This window comes from Pleurodeles waltl, chromosome 6, assembly GCF_031143425.1.
Source record: "Pleurodeles waltl isolate 20211129_DDA chromosome 6, aPleWal1.hap1.20221129, whole genome shotgun sequence".
Taxonomy (NCBI): Eukaryota; Metazoa; Chordata; class Amphibia; order Caudata; family Salamandridae; genus Pleurodeles; species Pleurodeles waltl.
This window is the reverse complement of record NC_090445.1, coordinates 1,217,877,360-1,217,898,951: the sequence shown is the minus strand read 5'-3', so window position 1 is coordinate 1,217,898,951 and position 21,592 is coordinate 1,217,877,360. Positions and strand designations below refer to the sequence as shown.

Sequence of the window (21,592 nt, the reverse complement as noted above, 5' to 3'; positions counted from 1 at the left end):
AGCTTTTTTTCCTTTTGTCTCTCCTTCACACTGCTGATGTCTGCTGTGGCGCTTTTAATAGTATGTTTTATTTTATGCGGCATGAAAAGGCCGGTTAGTTTACAACGCTAAGTGCTTTAACGTGAGCAAACACGAGACCCATTGCATTGCAAATGTTTTAGCATATGGCCTGGCCCTTCCCTTCCTATGGCCTGTTTTATATCTGCTATTTTTGCTGGTTATTTTATGTGTATAATTGTATGTAGTATCACTATGGTTAATTATTGCCTGACTACTGTGGTATTGCAAGTGTTTTACATTCCTCCAGGATAAGCTTTATCTGCTTGCCCTTGCTACCCACTAAAGGAACTTATTTACTATCTTCACAATCACTAAAGGTTGCCTGAACTCAGTATAGGGTGTCACGCCATAAACGGAGCCAGACTCCTAAAGGCTTTACTCATGTAAAGCCTTTATTAGTGTGAGTGCTGTGAATAATTGTTAGCTTGAATGCAACGTGCCTTTTTAAATTCCTAACTAGACATTCCTTGCCACATAAATTCAAAGTAAAAACCAGTTGACATAAGCAAGCTGATACAAAGCCCCATGGCCGTCGTGTGTGAAGGGGAGACACAAAAAAAACTTGCTCACAATCAGACACTGGCAAAAAAAATGCAAATATCCATGTAACAGGGTCGGTGGCATAGGCAGTAATAACTGTTCCAAGGAGGGACAAACGTAAAGCGTTTACCAAAGATAATAAAGCCCCTTAGAAAGGCGAAAGCGTGATGGGCGTTCAGTGGGCCTGGTTAAAAGCCCACAGATTACAACACAGCAAGCGCTTGTGCTCAACCTTAGTCTACGTGTAAGTAGACAAATTATGCTCCCAGAATACGCTGATTAGATGTAAATATTTGCAGAAGCTTGAAAGCAAGATTGATGTTAGCTTTCAGATTACAATTTCACAAAAAATGCAACCAGGAAAAACATTTTGCAAACTTGCTGTGAAATTTTAGGCACCATTTCTTTGCCACATCAATTAAGGTGTTGATGCATGGCAATAATTCAAAAAAGATTCATAATGTAAAATCAGTGTAACCAAGTTCAAAAACTACGAAATAATGAAGTAATAAAACGTGCTGTAGTATTCGCCTTTTCTTGCTCTGATTTACTGAAACCTCTTCTGCTGCATAATTCCACTGCCCTTGCTTTTGGCTTTGTTAATGCATGTCTTATTTTGACATGACTTTTGTAAAACCTTGTTTGAGCTGCCGGGCCTTCACAAACATTGGCACAAAGCACACACTGCCACAGTAGTTCGTAGTTCCTGGCACTGGGCAAAACTTCGTGTGTCAGTATGCTCTTGGTGAAGGAGCAGGTTGGTATAATTCACAGTGAGAGAATTTATAATAAATCTTGGCCAGACCTAATTAGGGACCCGGTTATTGAAGGAAGGCACAAGTACACTCGTATGTTGCATAAGTTCACATCACTGAATTTCATGAGTTCACAGTAGTCTAGGAAATCTTACTCCTAGAAAATATTTGTGGACTGTATTTTATAACGTGTGTTTTTTGTTTTTCTCCTTTCCAGCAAAGTGGAAGGGTAGGCAGAGCGTTTTGTCTTAAATAAAACTACTGAATGTGAGGTGAATTGAGTATAAAGTTCTCATTAAGCACCTGTTACACACTGTTCATTTTGCAATGATTTGTTTTAAGTCTGCGACAAGTCTTTGGTCATGTGCACACACTTTTATTAGTTTTTTTTTTCTAAAATGGACCTACTTGATGAAGGGTGGTAGGCGCAGTTTGCAATCAGCTGTTTTTTGTTGTAGTGTTCAAGTCCAACCAGACTGAGATGGATTGGCTGTTAAAACAACATCAAGGAGCAAACGAAATGGACACCTCTAGCGATGGAACTGTTCGACTTCGTGGACTTCCATTTGGTTGCAGCAAGGAAGAAATTGTGCAGTTCTTTGCAGGTATCGTTAGTTTTAGGAAGAAACTCCTTAGTCTGAATGCAGGTAGCTTAATAGTTTTGTGTAACCCTGTCGACTACTTATACAGCCTCAAAGGAGTAAAGTGTTCTTGTGGGCATTTAAAGGATTTTGTGGCCGATTGCCTGTTGAGAGATGATTAAAATTCAAAGGGTGTTGTGTAACAGACTCATTGTACACAGTTGTGGCTAAATTCCTAGTCATTTTTTTTATTTTCCTTAAGTATAATAGCAGTTGGTAGGGAGGTACTGAGCTAATGTGACAGATGTGGAGAGGAGTCTGCACAGTCTGCCTGCACACAATAGGGCTCTCTTGAATGTGTTGGGGGGAGGGGGGGCAGCAAGGTTAGTCGGGTGGTGGCTGGGTGGAGGGCACTGGAGTTAGTGGGGTGGTGGATTGTAAATGTCCAAAATGTCATTGGTTTTGAATAGCTGTTTTTAACTTGTCTAATCATGTTTTGATGGGAATGTTGCAGCCTTTAACACTGTCCCCCCTGATGGGGTTATTTGTCCTTGGGTTAAAGGGTTGAGAATCGTGCCAAATGGGATAACATTGACGATGGACTACCAGGGGCGAAGCACAGGGGAGGCCTTCGTGCAGTTTGCTTCAAAGGAGATAGCAGAAAAAGCTCTGGGGAAACACAAGGAAAGAATAGGGCACAGGTGGGGATGGACAGATTGGGACAGTTATTTGTTTTGGGAATGTGGGAAATATGTTAATGCTTTTTTGGGGGTGGGGGACTAATTTTAATTTTCGTTATTTGTTTCTGGGTATTATTAACTTGATTACAGAACTTTTATAGCCCCTGCAATGATTGGGTGGAAACATATTACTCACCAGGAAGTGGTAATTGAATTATTTTCCCTATCTATCTTTCCCTGCATTTAGTGTTATCAGTGTAGAGCCATATTTTAAGTGCCTACTCTAAATTTACTGTGGTGTAACTTGATACAGTATTTACTAGCTTGATTCTACTTACATGTCATGTGTAGACAATCTGTTAAATCTTTTGTTCCTTCTTAACTTGTAGTTCTAGAAAAGCATTAAATAACTCAACTATACGTTTAGTGACCTAAAGGGCTAATGCTCAATCTGTGTCTTCAACCTTTACGTAGATACATTGAGATCTTCAAAAGTAGTAGGAGTGAAATCAGAGGGTCCTATGACCCACCAAGGCGAATGATGGGGCAAAGACCTGGACCATATGACAGACCCATAGGAGGAAGAGGAGGTTTTTATGGTGCTGGGCGTGGAACTGCGTATGACCGAATGCGTGGTGGCGGGGGAGGATATGGTGGTGGTAAGTATGTGTTGGACAGTTTTCCCAATGAAAATGGTCTTTCCAAATGTGTGTGTATAAAATATAGCTTCTATACAATAACACCCAATCCCATATCTTAAGCCCTTAGCTGCTAGGAAAACACCAAAGTGTTCTGAATTCAGCAAGTTGTCATTTGTGTAACTCCTTAAAGGCTTTCCTATAGAAAGTAACAGGTGAAGAAGAAGAAAAAAATTGGATTGACAAACAGCCTTGTACCTACGTTTTCAGCAGTAACTTCTAACTGTGGCAGAATTTTGAAAGCTGTATACCATTACATCCGCAGAACCATTCTGGTTGCCGGGATATATAGGGCTTGTAGGTTCACCAAAAACCTGATGTACCCAGATCCAATAACTGAGCTGCACTTTGCAATAGTTTTTAATTTTGTACTGGGTATTAATATGGTAAAATATTGTGTAAAGTAGTTATCAAGGAAACCAGTGTTTTTCTTTTTCGATGGGCACAAGATATGGGCAGTTCCATCCTCAGCACAAAAGTGTCAGTGCTCATGACAGAATCGTTTCGTCATGAGCACCGAAGAGGTTAAGGTGAGGTAGACTTGCTGCCAATTGTTTCCCTAATTCTGCATGCCATTGGACATTAAGTAGTTTTCTCCTTCATTTGTGAGATAGTATTACTTGGCAGCAAAGGTTATTTTGATGCCCAAGCTATTGGAGATAGTATTAACCTGTATTTGGCATGATTGCTGAAGAGAAGAAATCTTTTTTGGTTGCCTCCATTTATGCTTCAGTGACTTCTTTTGGGCTGTAGGTCAAGGTTTGGCAAGGTTTGTAGTTTCCCAGGCTTTGAATGTTGTAGCTCCAATTTAACGTTTTACAATTTGGCCCTTGATTCTTCACTGTTTAAAATCTTCTTTTTTTTCTTTTTTTTTTTCTTCAAGGTTATGGCGGCTTTGAAGAGTATGGTGGATTCAATAACTTTGGTTATGGAAATGATGGCTTTGATGACCGAATGCGTGATGGCAGAGGTATAACTACTTTTTTTTTTGGTGGTGGCTACGTTTGCATAAAGTGTTATGCAAAAAACGTTTAGTTAAGGGAAACTAATTTTGTACTAAGGAAGCAGCTCACGAGAGGTCGCTTACAGAGGCACACGTTGCTCTGTGAGTACCCACGTTCATAATTGCCATTCTGTAAAAGCTAATTTAGATGTACCACTTAAAGCTAGTAAATGTACACAACTTTAATGCAGATGATACATCTACTTCAGGTGAGCATGGTGAAAGTTCTCACACTTTCCTCCATTCTAGCTTGTAGGAAGCTGGCCTGGTGTGTGGTGGACACCTATAGTGTTGGCACCTTGTACCAGGCAACCCCTATTAGTGAATGTAGGCAATGTCTAGGAAGGTAGCTGTGGGTGAGGGAAGTAGCTGTGGGTGAGCAGCCAAGACTTATCTAGGGGACATGCAAAGCTTTTGCAATACCACTTGTAGGAAGCTGGCGTGTTGGGTACCTAATGTACTTGGACCCTTATACCAGGCCCAGGTATCCCTCTATTAACGTAGGCAGGATCTAGAAGCTAGACTCTAGCGGTAGCTGTGAGTGAGCAGCCAAGGCTTATCTAGGAGACAGGCAAAACCACTGTAGTGCTGTGACCACACCACACATGGAAAAAAACGTTTTACAAAAATAACTGTACTTTGTTTTAGGAACAAATCACCACAACACTAGACAGGTTACACACACCCTTAGAAGGTAAGTAATACACTATGCACTAGTAATCAGAAACGGGCATAGAAAAGGTTAGAAAACAGTGTAGATAGCAATAACCAATTGTAAACTTGGGGGTGTACAAACCATATACTAAGATTCCTGTGACCAGGAATGCAGGAGAAAAACACTGGATTTTCCCCAAACCACCCAGAAGGAGGAAAAGGCACCCAGAGAAGACTGCAAGAAAACAAGCAGTGGATTCATGAAAGACCTATGGGGAGAGGGGTCCAGGAGGAGTAGGAGCTGCTACCTACCCAGCTGTGGATGCAGGAGTTGGTCGACAGTGATGAACAGGTCAACACTGCAGCCCTGGAGCTGGAGAAGAGTTATTGATGGATGCAGATAAAACTCCACGCTGGAAGTAACATTGCAGAATGGTGTAGGTATTCCACCAACAATCCTTGGTTAGTGGAAAAGATGTGCTGCCAGGGACCAGCAAGGTCCAGGAGGGTAAGTCATAGGGGCCCCTCTGCATTGCAGAGTCCACAGGAGCAGATGCAGCACAGGAATCCCACAGGATGGGGACACGTGTCGCAGAAGGACCCCCACCAGCACTACAAAAGGGATCCAATGCTGCAGGAGAACCACAAGGAGGCTGCTTTGCAGGAAGGAATGCTGGAGCTACACGTTGCTTGAAGATCCTTTGGAGATGCAGACAGGCCTTGGAAACATTTGCATGGGGGGGGTACTGGCCTGTGGAAAGGCAAAAACTTACCTCCACAGGCAGTCGGAATGCTGATGGTAAATCCTGACTTTCCCAACCTATGAAAGCAACTCTGGTGACAAATAGGTGGTAGGCATCAGTGTAGATTTATTGTGCTGAGGTTTGATACCAAACTTGATGGTGTTCAGTGTAGCCATTATGGAACGGAGTAGTGTTAAGCATTTGTACACACACAGGCAATAAATGAGGAACACACCCTCAGACAATTCCAGGCCAATAGGTTTTTGTATAGAAAAATATATGTTCGATGGCATCTGTCGCTGTAGATACACATGGTATGCATGAGCTCGCCATCTGGTGTTGGGTCGGAGTGTTACAAGTTGTTTTTCTTCGAAGAAGTGTTTTCGAGTCACGGGACCGAGTGACTCCACCTTCTGTGCTCATTGCGCATGGGCGTCGACTCCATCTTCGATTGTTTTCTTTCCGCCATCGGGTTCGGACGTGTTCATGTCGCTCCGAGTTTCGGAACGGAAAGATAGCTGAAGACGGAAGATTTTCGACGGTATCGTTGCGATCCGGTTAGAGATAGACACATACGACGACGCGTTGAACATCGAAGCGCTTCGGTGCCCTTCGGGGTAGATTTCGGCACCCCGTCGGGGCCTAGTCGGCCCGACCGCGTGGAGGACAACGCCGATGGATCGGACCCCGTTTCGATTCTGCCCCGAATGCCACAACAAATATCCTTATACGGACCTGCACTCGGTCTGTAATCTGTGCCTGTCACCCGAGCACAGTGAAGAATCCTGCGAGGCCTGTCGGGCGTTCCGGTCCCGAAAAACTCTGCGCGACCGTCGAGCGAGAAGACTGCAGATGGCGTCCACGCCGAAAGAGCGTCGACAGTTCGAGACAGAAGAAGAACAGGAGGGATCCTTTTCCATCCAGGATTCAGACTCCGACGAGCTACACTCTACAAGAACTGTGAGTAAGACGTCGAGATCAAACCTTAAAAAAGGAAAGAAGGCCCAGGGGACGCCACTGCCAACCGGCCATGGCTCCACCCAAATTCTCGGTGACCAACAATCGGCACCGAAAAAGGCCCATTCAGTGTCGAGATCGTCCGACTTCGGTCGAGACACCGGCACGCAGCCTCCTCGGGACCGAGAGAGTGCTAAACAGAAGCATCGACACCGAGAGTTCGGTGTCGACACCGATCGACGCCGAGACAGTGGCGCCGAAGACCATAGAGGCCAAGAATTTTCGGCACAGAAAAGAGGAAGGTTACCTCGGAGCCGAAAAAACAATCGACAGGGCTTTCGGAGCCGAAAAAAGCGACATCAGACCCTGTTTCTGGCTCCTATACCGAAGAGCATTCTATGTCTTCTCAACTGAAGAAACATAGATTTGAACAAGAACTGCAATCCACTGACGTGGATCACACGCAAAAGCGTATCTTTATTCAGCAGGGGACTGGGAAGATCAGTACCCTTCCACCTGTCAAACGAAAGAGAACGCTTCAGTTTACTCCTCAGCAAGACACAACACAAAAGGTAACACCTCCTCCCTCGCCTCCACCTGTAACTCCGGCTTCGCCAACTTACACCCCGTCACATTCGCCAGCTCACACCGCCATGAGCCACGACGACCAAGATCAGGATGCGTGGGACTTGTACGACGCACCAGTGTCTGATAACAGCCCAGACACATACCCAACTAGGCCATCACCACCGGAAGACAGCACAGCCTACTCACAAGTGGTGGCTAGAGCAGCTCTATTCCATAATGTGGAACTACACTCGGAACAAGTAGAGGATGATTTTTTATTTAACACCCTCTCCTCAACCCACAGCTCCTACCAAAGCCTGCCGATGCTCCCAGGCATGCTACGCCATGCAAAAGACATTTTCAAGGAGCCAGTTAAAAGTAGGGCAGTGACGCCTAGGGTGGACAAAAAGTATAAGGCGCCTCCTACGGACCCTGTCTTCATCACCTCTCAGCTGCCACCAGACTCTGTGGTGGTAGGGGCTGCCAGAAAACGGGCAAACTCACACACTTCTGGGGATGCACCTCCCCCAGATAAAGAAAGTAGGAAGTTCGATGCAGCCGGGAAGAGGGTTGCTGTCCAAGCAGCAAACCAGTGGCGCATCGCAAATTCACAAGCGCTGCTAGCGCGATACGACAGAGCCCACTGGGATGAGATGCAGCATCTCATTGAACATCTCCCAAAAGATCTGCAAAAAAGAGCAAAACAGGTTGTTGAGGAGGGTCAAAACATTTCCAACAATCAAATACGCTCCTCCATGGATGCAGCAGACACGGCCGCAAGAACCATTAATACGTCGGTTACCATCCGTAGGCACGCATGGCTCAGAACGTCTGGATTCAAGCCAGAAATTCAGCAGGCAGTGCTTAACATGCCAGTAAACGAGAAACTTCTGTTCGGTCCGGAGGTCGACACAGCTATAGAAAAGCTCAAGAAGGACACTGACACTGCCAAGGCCATGGGCGCACTCTACTCCCCGCAGAGCAGAGGATCTTATAACACCTTCCGCAAAACACCTTTTAGAGGAGGGTTTCGGGGTCAGGCCACACAAGCTAGCACCTCACAGTCCGCACCGCCCACCTACCAGGGACAGTACAGGGGAGGTTTTCGGGGCCAGTATAGAGGGGGGCAATTTCCTAGGAATAGAGGAAGATTTCAAAGCCCCAAAAACACTACCAACAAGCAGTGACTCACACGTCACTCACCCCTCCCACACAACACCAGTGGGGGGGAGGATACATCAATATTACGAAGCATGGGACAAAATAACTACAGATACATGGGTCCTAGCAATTATCCAACATGGTTATTGCATAGAATTCATGCAATTCCCTCCAGACATACCACCAAAATCACAAAATTTATCAAAATACCATTCACAACTTCTAGAGATAGAAGTTCAAGCACTACTGCAAAAAAATGCAATAGAATTAGTACCAAGCACACAAATAAACACAGGAGTTTATTCACTGTACTTCTTGATACCAAAAAAGGACGAAACACTGAGACCAATTCTAGACCTCAGGGTAGTAAACACATTCATCAAATCAGACCACTTTCACATGGTCACACTACAAGAAGTGTTACCATTGCTCAGAAAACACGACTACATGACAACCCTAGACCTCAAGGACGCATATTTCCATATACCAATCCATCAATCACACAGGAAATATCTAAGGTTTGTATTCAAAGGAATACATTACCAATTCAAAGTATTGCCTTTTGGTTTAACAACCGCTCCAAGAGTATTCACAAAGTGCCTAGCAGTAGTCGCTGCACACATCAGAAGGCAGCAAATACATGTGTTCCCGTATCTAGACGACTGGCTAATCAAAACCAGTTCGCTCACACAATGCTCAAACCACACAAATCAAGTCATACAAACCCTCTACAATTTAGGGTTCACCGTCAACTTTGCAAAATCAAACATTCTGCCAAGCAAAGTACAGCAATATCTAGGAGCCATAATAGACACAACAAAAGGAGTAGCAACGCCAACTCCACAAAGGATCCACAATTTCAACAGGGTCATTCAACACATGTCTCCAAACCAAACAATACAAGCAAGAACAATACTACAGCTCCTAGGCATGATGTCCTCATGCATAGCCATTGTCCCAAACGCAAGACTGCACATGAGGCCCTTACAACAGTGCCTAGCCTCACAGTGGTCTCAAGCACAGGGTCACCTTCTAGATCTGGTGTTGCTAGACCGCCAAACTTACCTATCGCTTCTATGGTGGAACAGTATAAATTTAAACATAGGGCGGCCTTTCCAAGACCCAGTGCCACATTACGTAATAACAACAGATGCTTCCATGACAGGGTGGGGAGCACATCTCAATCAACACAACATAAGAGGACAATGGAACATACATCAAACAAAACTGCATATAAATCATCTAGAATTATTAGCAGTTTTTCAAGCACTAAAAGCTTTCCAACCAATCATAACCCACAAATACATCCTTGTCAAAACAGACAACATGACAACGATGTATTATCTAAACAAACAAGGAGGAACACATTCAACGCAGTTAAGCTTGTTAGCTCAAAAAATATGGAAGTGGGCTATCCACCATCAAATTGGTCTAATAGCACAGTTTATTCCGGGGATCCAGAATCAGCTGGCAGACAATCTCTCTCGAGATCACCAGCAAGTTCACGAATGGGAAATCCACCCACAAATTCTGAACACCTACTTCACACTCTGGGGAACACCACAAATAGACTTATTTGCAACAAAAGAGAACGCAAAATGCCAAAACTTCGCGTCCAGATACCCACACAAGCAATCCCAAGGCAATGCCCTATGGATGAACTGGTCAGGAATATTTGCTTACGCTTTTCCTCCTCTCCCTCTCCTTCCTTACCTAGTAAACAAATTGAGTCAAAACAAACTCAAACTCATTTTAATAGCACCAACGTGGGCAAGACAACCCTGGTACACAACACTGCTAGATCTGTCTGTAGTACCACACATCAAACTGCCCAACAAACCAGATCTGTTAACGCAACACAACCAACAGATCAGACACCCGGACCCAGCATCGCTGAATCTAGCAATCTGGCTCCTGAAATCCTAGAATTCGGACACTTACAACTTAGCCAAGAGTGTATGGAAGTCATAAAGCAGGCCAGAAGGCCATCCACTAGACACTGCTACGCAAGTAAGTGGAAAAGATTTGTTTGGTACTGCCATCATAATCAGATACAACCACTAGAGGCAACTCCAAAACATATAGTAAATTACTTGCTCCATTTACAAAAAGCAAAGCTAGCCTTCTCTTCTATTAAAATACACCTTGCAGCAATATCTGCATACCTGCAAACTACATATTCGACTTCCTTGTATAGGATACCAGTTATCAAAGCATTCATAGAAGGGCTTAAAAGAATTATACCACCAAGAACACCACCTGTTCCTTCATGGAACCTAAACGTGGTTCTAACAAGACTCATGGGCCCACCCTTCGAACCCATGCACTCTTGCGGAATACAATTCCTCACCTGGAAAGTTGCCTTTCTCATCGCCATTACATCTCTAAGAAGAGTAAGTGAAATTCAAGCGTTCACAACACAAGAGCCTTTTATACAAATACATAAAAATAAGGTCGTCCTACGACCTAATCCAAAATTTTTACCAAAAGTTATTTCTCCATTCCATCTAAATCAAACGGTAGAATTACCAGTATTCTTCCCACAGCCAGATTCTGTGGCTGAAAGAGCACTACATACATTAGATGTCAAAAGAGCATTAATGTACTACATTGACAGAACGAAGAACATCAGAAAAACTAAACAGCTATTTATTGCATTCCAAAAACCTCATGCAGGTAACCCAATATCAAAACAAGGTATAGCCAGATGGATAGTTAAATGCATCCAAATCTGCTACCTTAAAGCAAAAAGACAACTGCCCATTACTCCCAGGGCACATTCAACAAGGAAAAAAGGTGCTTCAATGGCCTTTTTAGGAAACATCCCAATACAAGAAATATGTAAGGCAGCCACTTGGTCTACGCCTCACACATTCACCAAACACTACTGTATAGATGTGCTATCCGCACAACAAGCTACAGTAGGTCAAGCTGTATTAAGAACTCTATTTCAGACAACTTCTACTCCTACAGGCTAAACCACCGCTTATGGGGAACTAACTGCTTACTAGTCTATGCATACCATGTGTATCTACAGCGACAGATGCCATCGAACTGAAAATGTCACTTACCCAGTGTACATCTGTTCGTGGCATCAGTCGCTGAGATTCACATGGACCCACCCACCTCCCCGGAAGCCTGTAGCAGTTCAGAAGTTACCTTCAATTTTGTACATTTGTATATATATTACTTAATCCTTTAATAGGTACATACTTACATTTTTCATTGCGCGGGCACTATTACTATAGTACAACTCCTACCTCACCCTCTGCGGGGAAAACAATCGAAGATGGAGTCGACGCCCATGCGCAATGAGCACAGAAGGTGGAGTCACTCGGTCCCGTGACTCGAAAACACTTCTTCGAAGAAAAACAACTTGTAACACTCCGACCCAACACCAGATGGCGAGCTCATGCATACCATGTGAATCTCAGCGACTGATGCCACGAACAGATGTACACTGGGTAAGTGACATTTTCATTTCTTAGTTTAAGAACCACAGGTTCTAGATTTAGATGTAATACTTCAAATGAAAGGTATTGCTGGAACTTTGAATTAGAAAAATGGCATATACAGTTTTCACATAAATCACATATAGCTATTTTAAAACTAGATACTTAGTGCAATTTTAACAGTTCCTGGGGGGAGTAAGAGTTTGTTAGTTTTTGCAGGTAAGTAAACCACCTACAGGGTTCAAGTTTGGGTCCAAGGTAGCCCACCGTTGGGGGTTCAGAGCAACCACCTGGGCAAGGGAGAGGGCCTCCTGGGGGGGTCACTTGTGCACTGGAGTTCGGATCCTTCAGGTCCTGGGGGCTGCGGGTGCAGTGTCCCTACCAGGCGTCTGGTTCTTAGAAGCAGGCAGTCGTGGTCAGGGGGAGCCTCTGGATTCCCTCTGCAGGCGTCGCTGTGGAGGCTCTGGGGCAACTCTGGCTACTAATGCAGTCGCCGAGGAGTCCTCCCTGAAGTGATTGTTCTCCAAGTCGAGCCGGGGGCGTCGGGTGCAGAGTGTCAGGTCTCACGCTTCTGGCGGGAAACGCAAGTTGTTTCAAAGTTGCTTCTTTGTAGCAAAGTCAGTCTTGGGTGAACAGAGCCGCTGTCCTCGGGAGTTCTTGGTCCTTCTAGATGCAGGGCAGTCATCGAAGGATTCAGAGGTCGCTGGTCCCTGGGGAGAGTGTCGCTGGAGCAGTGTCTTTAGAAGTGGGTAGACAGGCCGGTAGAGCTGGGGCCAAAGCAGTTGGTGTCTCCGTCTTCTCTGCAGGGTTTTTCAGCTTAGCAGTCCTCTTCTTAGGTTGCAGGAATCTGAGTTCCTAGGTTCTGGGAAGCCCTTAAATACTAAATTATAGGGCGTGTTTAGATCTGGGGGGTTAGTAGCCAATGGCTACTAGCCCTGAGGGTGGGTACACCCTCTTTGTTCCTCCTCCCGAGGGGAGGGGGGCACATTCCTATCCCTATTGGGGGAATCCTCCATCTGCAAGATGGAGGATTTCTAAAAGTAAGAGTCACCTCAGCTCAGGACACCTTAGGGGCTGTCCTGACTGGCCCGTGACTCCTTGTTTTTCTCATTATCTCCTCCGGCCTTGCCGCCAAAAGTGGGGCCGTGGCCGGAGGGGGCGGGCAACTCCACTAGCTGGGGTGCTGTAACAAAGGGGGTGAGCCTTTGAGGCTCACCGCCAGGTGTTACAGTTCCTGCAGGGGGAGGTGTGAAGCACCTCCACCCAGTACAGGCTTTGTTACTAGCCACAGAGTGACAAAGGCACTCTCCTCATGTGGCCAGCAACCTGTCTGGTGTGTGGCTGGCTGCTAGAACTAGTCAGCCTTCACGGATAGTCGGTTAAGGTTTCAGGGGGCACCTCTAAGGTGCCCTCTGGGGTGTATGTTACAATAAAATGTACACTGGAATCAGTGTGCATTTATTGTGCTGAGAAGTTTGATACCAAACTTCAGTTTTCAGTACAGCCATTATGGTGCTGTGGAGTTCGTGCATGACAGACTCCCACACCATATACTCTTATGGCTACCCTGCACTTACAATGTCTAAGGTTTTGCTTAGACACTGTAGGGGCACAGTGCTCATGCACTTGTGCACTCACCTATGGTATAGTGCACCCTGCCTTAGGGCTGTAAGGCCTGCTAGAGGGGTGACTGAGAAATGTCCTAGTTAACATGAAGGAAAGTTTCAATCCTATTAAGGACACGGAGGCGAGGATTATGCAGAATCTTTCTTCACTTTTAATGACTGCAGGTTCAAAGTTAAAAGAAAAACTACAACTCCCATGAGACCCACTCCCATGGCAACCAATGTCCAATCACACTGCCGTCCGACCGAATGTATAAATATCCCAATGCCGTGACTTTCTTCCTCGTCTTCACTGCAAACTGACGTGGACCGCCACTATGTAGTCGCAGGAGTCACTCCTAAGAACAAGTAAACAGAAATGGGTAAGCAATCGAATCCGCAAAGTCGACAAATCATACAAACTAACTCGTAGTTCCTTGACTGATAAAGCAAACAAGCTCATATTACCAAAATTAGGTAAAATACATGACATTGCAATTTGAATAAACATAATGAAAGCTGAATATACCACCTTGCAATGCATAAAATTAGCTCCGGACGGGCGCCATGGCCACCGTGGCGGGCGGGATAATCCTCGCCTCCGTGTCTTTAATAGAATTGAAAATTTCCTTCACGTTAGCTAGGAAATTTCTCATTCTATGTCCGGACCGGAGGCGAGGATTATGCATGTTCAAAGCTTACTCACCACCAACGAAGCGGCTTCATGAATCGGTTTAAAATAGAATTTTTTAAAAGTCGACTCTTGAGGACCAGTCGGCCGCATTCATAATGTCCTCCAACCTACCGCCTACGTGGATAGCTTTAGAGGCCATGGCACCTCGGGTGGAGTGAGCTCCAAATAGTTGGACATTAACACCCGATTCCAACAGGATCCACCGGACCCACCTGGCGATAGGAGGGGAGGAGACCGCCCTGAAAGGTTTTCTGATGGAGATGAGCAATTGCCTCTCCCCCGACGGCCGAAGTTCCGCCGTCACCTCTTCATATCTCTTTAAGCATCTAACCACGCATAGCTTTGGTGTATGCTCAAAAGCGGGATAGGTTACTGAACTGGTACTAGACTTTGTACGTCGTGAGATCGTGAAAGTAACTGTAAGGAAATGCCTCCTTGGCATGGTTGCCCCCTGACTTTTTGCCTTTGCTGATGCTATGTTTACAATTGAAAGTGTGCGGAGGCCTGCTAACCAGGCCCCAGCACCAGTGTTCTTTCCCTAACCTGTACTTTTGTATCCACAATTGGCAGACCCTGGCATCCAGATAAGTCCCTTGTAACTGGTACTTCTAGTACCAAGGGCCCTGATGCCAAGGAAGGTCTCTAAGGGCTGCAGCATGTCTTATGCCACCCTGGAGACCTCTCACTCAGCACAGACACACTGCTTGCCAGCTTGTGTGTGCTAGTGAGGACAAAACGAGTAAATCGACATGGCACTCCCCTCAGGGTGCCATGCCAGCCTCTCACTGCCTATGCAGTATAGGTAAGACACCCCTCTAGCAGGCCTTACAGCCCTAAGGCAGGGTGCACTATACCATAGGTGAGGGTACCAGTGCATGAGCATGGTACCCCTACAGTGTCTAAACAAAACCTTAGACATTGTAAGTGCAGGGTAGCCATAAGAGTATATGGTCTGGGAGTCTGTCAAACACGAACTCCACAGCACCATAATGGCTACACTGAAAACTGGGAAGTTTGGTATCAAACTTCTCAGCACAATAAATGCACACTGATGCCAGTGTACATTTTATTGTAAAATACACCACAGAGGGCACCTTAGAGGTGCCCCCTGAAACTTAACCGACTATCTGTGTAGGCTGACTAGTTTTAGCAGCCTGCCACAAACCGAGACATGTTGCTGGCCCCATGGGGAGAGTGCCTTTGTCACTCTGAGGCCAGTAACAAAGCCTGCACTGGGTGGAGATGCTAACACCTCTCCCAGGCAGGAATTGTCACACCTGGCGGTGAGCCTCAAAGGCTCACCTCCTTTGTGCCAACCCAGCAGGACACTCCAGCTAGTGGAGTTGCCCGCCCCCTCCGGCCAGGCCCCACTTTTGGCGGCAAGGCCGGAGAAAATAATGAGAATAACAAGGAGGAGTCACTGGCCAGTCAGGACAGCCCCTAAGGTGTCGTGAGCTGAGGTGACTCTAACTTTTAGAAATCCTCCATCTTGCAGATGGAGGATTCCCCCAATAGGGTTAGGATTGTGACCCCCTCCCCTTGGGAGGAGGCACAAAGAGGGTGTACCCACCCTCAGGGCTAGTAGCCATTGGCTACTAACCCCCCAGACCTAAACACGCCCTTAAATTTAGTATTTAAGGGCTACCCTGAACCCTAGAAAATTAGATTCCTGCAACTACAAGAAGAAGGACTGCCTAGCTGAAAAACCCCTGCAGAGGAAGACCAGAAGACGACAACTGCCTTGGCTCCAGAAACTCACCGGCCTGTCTCCTGCCTTCCAAAGATCCTGCTCCAGCGACGCCTTCCGAAGGGACCAGCGACCTCGACATCCTCTGAGGACTGCCCCTGCTTCGAAAAGACAAGAAACTCCCGAGGACAGCGGACCTGCTCCAAGAAAAGCTGCAACTTTGTTTCCAGCAGCTCTAAAGAACCCTGCAAGCTCCCCGCAAGAAGCGTGAGACTTGCAACACTGCACCCGGCGACCCCGACTCGGCTGGTGGAGATCCGACGCCTCAGGAGGGACCCCAGGACTACTCTGATACTGTGAGTACCAAAACCTGTCCCCCCTGAGCCCCCACAGCGCCGCCTGCAGAGGGAATCCCGAGGCTTCCCCTGACCGCGACTCCTTGAATCCAAAGTCCCGACACCTGGGAGAGACCCTGCACCCGCAGCCCCCAGGACCTGAAGGACCGGACTTTCACTGGAGGAGTGACCCCCAGGAGTCCCTCTCCCTTGACCAAGTGGAGGTTTCCCCGAGGAACCCCCCCCTTGCCTGCCTGCAGCACTGAAGAGATCCCTAGATCTCCCATTGACTTCCCTTACAAACCCGACGCTTGTTCCTACACTGCACCCGGCCGCCCCCGCGCCGCTGAGGGTGAAATTTCTGTGTGGACTTGTGTCCCCCCCGGTGCCCTACAAAACCCCCCTGGTCTGCCCTCCGAAGACGCGGGTACTTACCTGCAAGCAGACCGGAACCGGGGCACCCCCTTCTCTCCATTCTAGCCTATGTGTTTTGGGCACCACTTTGAACTCTGCACCTGACCGGCCCTGAGCTGCTGGTGTGGTGACTTTGGGGTTGCTCTGAACCCCCAACGGTGGGCTACCTTGGACCAAGAACTGAACCCTGTAAGTGTCTTACTTACCTGGAAAAACTAATCAAAACTTACCTCCCCTAGGAACTGTGAAAATTGCACTAAGTGTCCACTTTTAAAACAGCTATTTGTCAATAACTTGAAAAGTATACATGCAATTTTGATGATTTGAAGTTCCTAAAGTACTTACCTGCAATACCTTTCGAATGAGCTATTACATGTAGAATTTGAACCTGTGGTTCTTAAAATAAACTAAGAAAAGATATTTTTCTATATAAAAACCTATTGGCTGGATTTGTCTCTGAGTGTGTGTACCTCATTTATTGTCTATGTGTATGTACAACAAATGCTTAACACTACTCCTTGGATAAGCCTACTGCTCGACCACACTACCACAAAATAGAGCATTAGTATTATCTATTTTTACCACTATTTTACCTCTAAGGGGAACCCTTGGACTCTGTGCATGCTATTCCTTACTTTGAAATAGCACATACAGAGCCAACTTCCTACATTGGTGGATCAGCGGTGGGGTACAAGACTTTGCATTTGCTGGACTACTCAGCCAATACCTGATCACACGACAAATTCCAAAATTGTCATTAGAAATTGATTTTTGCAATTTGAAAAGTTTTCTAAATTCTTAAAAGACCTGCTAGGGCCTTGTGTTAGATCCTGTTTAGCATTTCTTTTAGAGTTTAAAAGTTTGTTAAAAGTTTGAATTAGATTCTAGAACCAGTTTTAGTTTCTTAAAAAGTATTCCAACTTTTAGAAGCATAATGTCTAGCACAGATGTGAATGTGGTGGAACTCGACACCACACCTTACTTCCATCTACAGATGAGAGAGCTAAGGTCACTCTGTAAACTAAAGAAAATAGCAATGGGCCCCAAACCTACCAAAGTACAGCTCCAGGAGCTTTTGGCAGAGTTTGAAAAGGCCAACCCCTCTGAGGATGGCAACTCAGAGGATGAAGATAGTGACTTGGAGGGAAATTCCCCCCCTCCAGTCCTACTTAGGGAGAGCAGGGCTTCTCAAGCCCTGACTCCACAAATAATAGTCAGAGATGCTGGTTCCCTCACAGGAGGGACCAACAACTCTGAAATCACTGAGGATAACTCCAGTGAAGAGGACATCCAGTTAGCCAGGATGGCCAAAAGATTGGCTTTGGAAAGACAGATCCTAGCCATAGAGAGGGAAAGACAAGAGATGGGCCTAGGACCCATCAATGGTGGCAGCAATATAAATAGGGTCAGAGATTCTCCTGACATGTTGAAAATCCCCAAAGGGATTGTAACTAAATATGAAGATGGTGATGACATCACCAAATGGTTCACAGCTTTTGAGAGGGCTTGTGTAACCAGAAAAGTGACCAAATCTCACTGGGGTGCTCTCCTTTGGGAAATGTTCACAGGAAAGTGTAGGGATAGACTCCTCACACTCTCTGGACAAGATGCAGAATCTTATGACCTCATGAAGGGTACCCTGATTGAGGGCTTTGGATTCTCCACTGAGGAGTACAGGATTAGGTTCAGGGGGGCTCAAAAATCCTCGAGCCAGACCTGGGTTGACTTTGTTGACTACTCAGTGAAAACACTAGATGGTTGGATTCAAGGCAGTGGTGTAAGTAATTATGATGGGCTGTACAATTTATTTGTGAAAGAACACCTGTTAAGTAATTGTTTCAATGATAAACTGCATCAGCATCTGGTAGACCTAGGACCAATTTCTCCCCAAGAATTGGGAAAGAAGGCGGACCATTGGGTCAAGACAAGGGTGTCCAAGACTTCAACAGGGGGTGACCAAAAGAAAGGGGTCACAAAGACTCCCCAGCAGAAGGGTGATGAGACAACCAAAACTAAAAATAGTAAAGAGTCTTCTACAGGCCCCCAAAAACCTGCACAGGAGGGTGGGCCCAGAGCCTCTTCACAAAACAATGGGTACAAGGGTAAAAACTTTGATCCCAAAAAGGCCTGGTGTCATAGCTGTAAACAGCATGGACACCAAACTGGAGACAAGGCCTGTCCCAAGAAAGGTTCCACTCCAAACTCCCATCCAGGTAACACTGGTATGGCTAGTCTCCAAGTGGGATCAACAGTGTGCCCAGAGCAAATCAGGGTCCACACTGAAGCTACTCTAGTTTCTGAGGGTGGGGTGGATTTAGCCACACTAGCTGTCTGGCCGCCTAACATGCAAAAATACAGACAGCAACTCTTAATTAATGGGACTAGAATAGAGGGCCTGAGGGATACAGGTGCCAGTGTCACCATGGTGACAGAGAAACTGGTTTCCCCTGGCCAATACCTGACTGGAAAAACTTACACAGTCACCAACGCTGACAATCAGAGAAAAGTACATCCCATGGCAATGGTTACTTTAGAATGGGGAGGGGTCAATGGCCTGAAACAGGTGGTGGTCTCCTCAAATATCCCAGTGGACTGTCTGCTTGGAAATGACCTGGAGTCCTCAGCATGGGCTGAGGTAGAACTAAAAACCCATGCAGCAATGCTGGGTATCCCTGAACTGGTGTGTGTGAAAACAAGAGCACAATGCAAGGCACAGGGTGAAAAAGTAGAGCTGGAGTCTGGAAAAATGGCCCAGCCTACCAAGAGAACAGGAAAGTCAGTTGGGAAACCAACTGCAACACAGCCAAAGAAAGGGAACCTCTCTTCTCAGGAAGAAGTTCTGCCCTCTGAGGGAACTGAGCCTTTGGAGCTTGAACCTTATCAGGTTGAGCTCTTAGGCCCAGGGGGACCCTCAAGGGAAGAGCTGTGTAAGGGACAAGAAACCTGTCCCTCTCTTGAAGGCCTTAGGCAGCAAGCTGCTGAAGAGTCCAAAGGCAAGAAAAATGGAACACATAGGGTCTATTGGGAAGATGGGCTCCTGTACACTGAGGCCAGAGACCCCAAACCTGGTGCCACTAGGAGAGTGGTAGTGCCTCAGCTGTTCAGAGAGTTCATCCTAACATTGGCCCATGACATTCCCCTTGCTGGACATTTGGGACAAACCAAGACGTGGGAGAGGTTAGTCAACCACTTCTACTGGCCCAATATGTCCAACATGGTTAAGGAGTTTTGCCTCTCCTGCCCCACCTGTCAAGCCAGTGGTAAGACAGGTGGGCATCCAAAGGCCCCCCTCATTCCACTTCCTGTGGTGGGGGTGCCCTTTGAAAGAGTGGGTGTGGACATAGTTGGTCCACTGGAACCTCCCACAGCCTCAGGAAATATGTATATCCTGGTAGTAGTGGATCATGCTACCAGGTATCCTGAAGCTATTCCCCTTAGGTCGACTACTGCCCCTGCAGTAGCCAAGGCCCTCATTGGTATCTTTACCAGAGTGGGTTTCCCTAAGGAGGTGGTGTCTGACAGAGGTACCAACTTCATGTCAGCATACCTAAAGCACATGTGGAATGAGTGTGGAGTGACTTATAAATTCACTACACCTTACCATCCACAAACTAATGGCTTAGTTGAGAGATTCAACAAGACATTAAAGGGCATGATCATGGGGCTCCCAGAAAAACTCAAAAGGAGATGGGATGTCCTCCTGCCATGTCTGCTTTTCGCTTACAGGGAGGTACCACAGAAGGGAGTAGGGTTCTCACCCTTTGAACTTCTGTTTGGTCATCCTGTAAGGGGACCACTTGCCCTTGTTAAAGAAGGCTGGGAGAGACCTCTCCATGAGCCTAAACAGGACATAGTGGACTATGTACTTGGCCTTCGCTCTAGAATGGCAGAGTACATGGAAAAGGCAACCAAAAACCTTGAGGCCAGCCAACAGCTCCAGAAGTTTTGGTATGACCAAAAGGCTGCACTGGTTGAGTTCCAACCAGGGCAGAAAGTCTGGGTTCTGGAGCCTGTGGCTCCCAGGGCACTCCAGGACAAATGGAGTGGCCCTTACCCAGTACTAGAGAGGAAGAGTCAGGTCACCTACTTGGTGGACCTGGGCACAAGCAGGAGCCCCAAGAGGGTGATCCATGTGAACCGCCTTAAGCTCTTCCATGACAGGGCTGATGTGAATCTGTTAATGGTAACAGATGAGGATCAGGAAGCAGAGAGTGAACCTCTCCCTGATCTTCTGTCATCAGACCCAAAAGATGGCACAGTAGATGGAGTGATCTACTCAGACACCCTCTCTGGCCAACAGCAGGCTGATTGTAGGAGAGTCCTACAACAGTTTCCTGAGCTTTTCTCCCTAACCCCTGGTCAGACCCACCTGTGTACCCATGATGTGGACACAGGAGACAGCATGCCTGTCAAGAACAAAATCTTCAGACAGTCTGACCATGTTAAGGAAAGCATCAAGGTGGAAGTCCACAAGATGCTGGAATTGGGAGTGATTGAGCGCTCTGACAGCCCCTGGGCTAGCCCAGTGGTCTTAGTCCCCAAACCTCACACCAAAGATGGAAAGAAAGAGATGAGGTTTTGTGTGGACTACAGAGGGCTCAATTCTGTCACCAAGACAGATGCCCATCCAATTCCAAGAGCTGATGAGCTCATTGATAAATTAGGTGCTGCCACATTTCTAAGTACCTTTGACTTGACAGCAGGGTACTGGCAAATAAAAATGGCACCTGGAGCAAAAGAAAAGACAGCATTCTCCACACCTGATGGGCATTATCAGTTTACTGTTATGCCCTTTGGTTTAAAGAATGCCCCTGCCACCTTCCAAAGGTTGGTGAATCAAGTCCTTGCTGGCTTGGAGTCCTTTAGCACAGCTTATCTTGATGATATTGCTGTCTTTAGCTCCACCTGGCAGGATCACCTGGTCCACCTGAGAAAGGTTTTGAAGGCTCTGCAATCTGCAGGCCTCTCTATCAAGGCATCCAAATGCCAGATAGGGCAGGGAACTGT

At 46.4% G+C, this 21,592-nt stretch overlaps 1 protein-coding gene across 3 annotated transcripts in view; it reads left to right on the top strand.

Moving 5' to 3' along the window:
• The window catches only part of HNRNPH3 (heterogeneous nuclear ribonucleoprotein H3), a 62,378-nt gene that overhangs the window by 7,277 nt on the left and 33,509 nt on the right, over window positions 1-21,592 (top strand). For all 3 annotated transcript variants that reach the window (XM_069240527.1, XM_069240526.1, XM_069240525.1), the window contains 4 exons: window positions 1,814-1,960; window positions 2,499-2,637; window positions 3,091-3,275; window positions 4,198-4,284. In XM_069240527.1, the coding sequence (XP_069096628.1) occupies window positions 1,837-1,960; window positions 2,499-2,637; window positions 3,091-3,275; window positions 4,198-4,284 (535 nt within the window). In that variant the 5' untranslated portion in view covers window positions 1,814-1,836. The remainder of the gene's footprint in view (window positions 1-1,813; window positions 1,961-2,498; window positions 2,638-3,090; window positions 3,276-4,197; window positions 4,285-21,592) is intronic.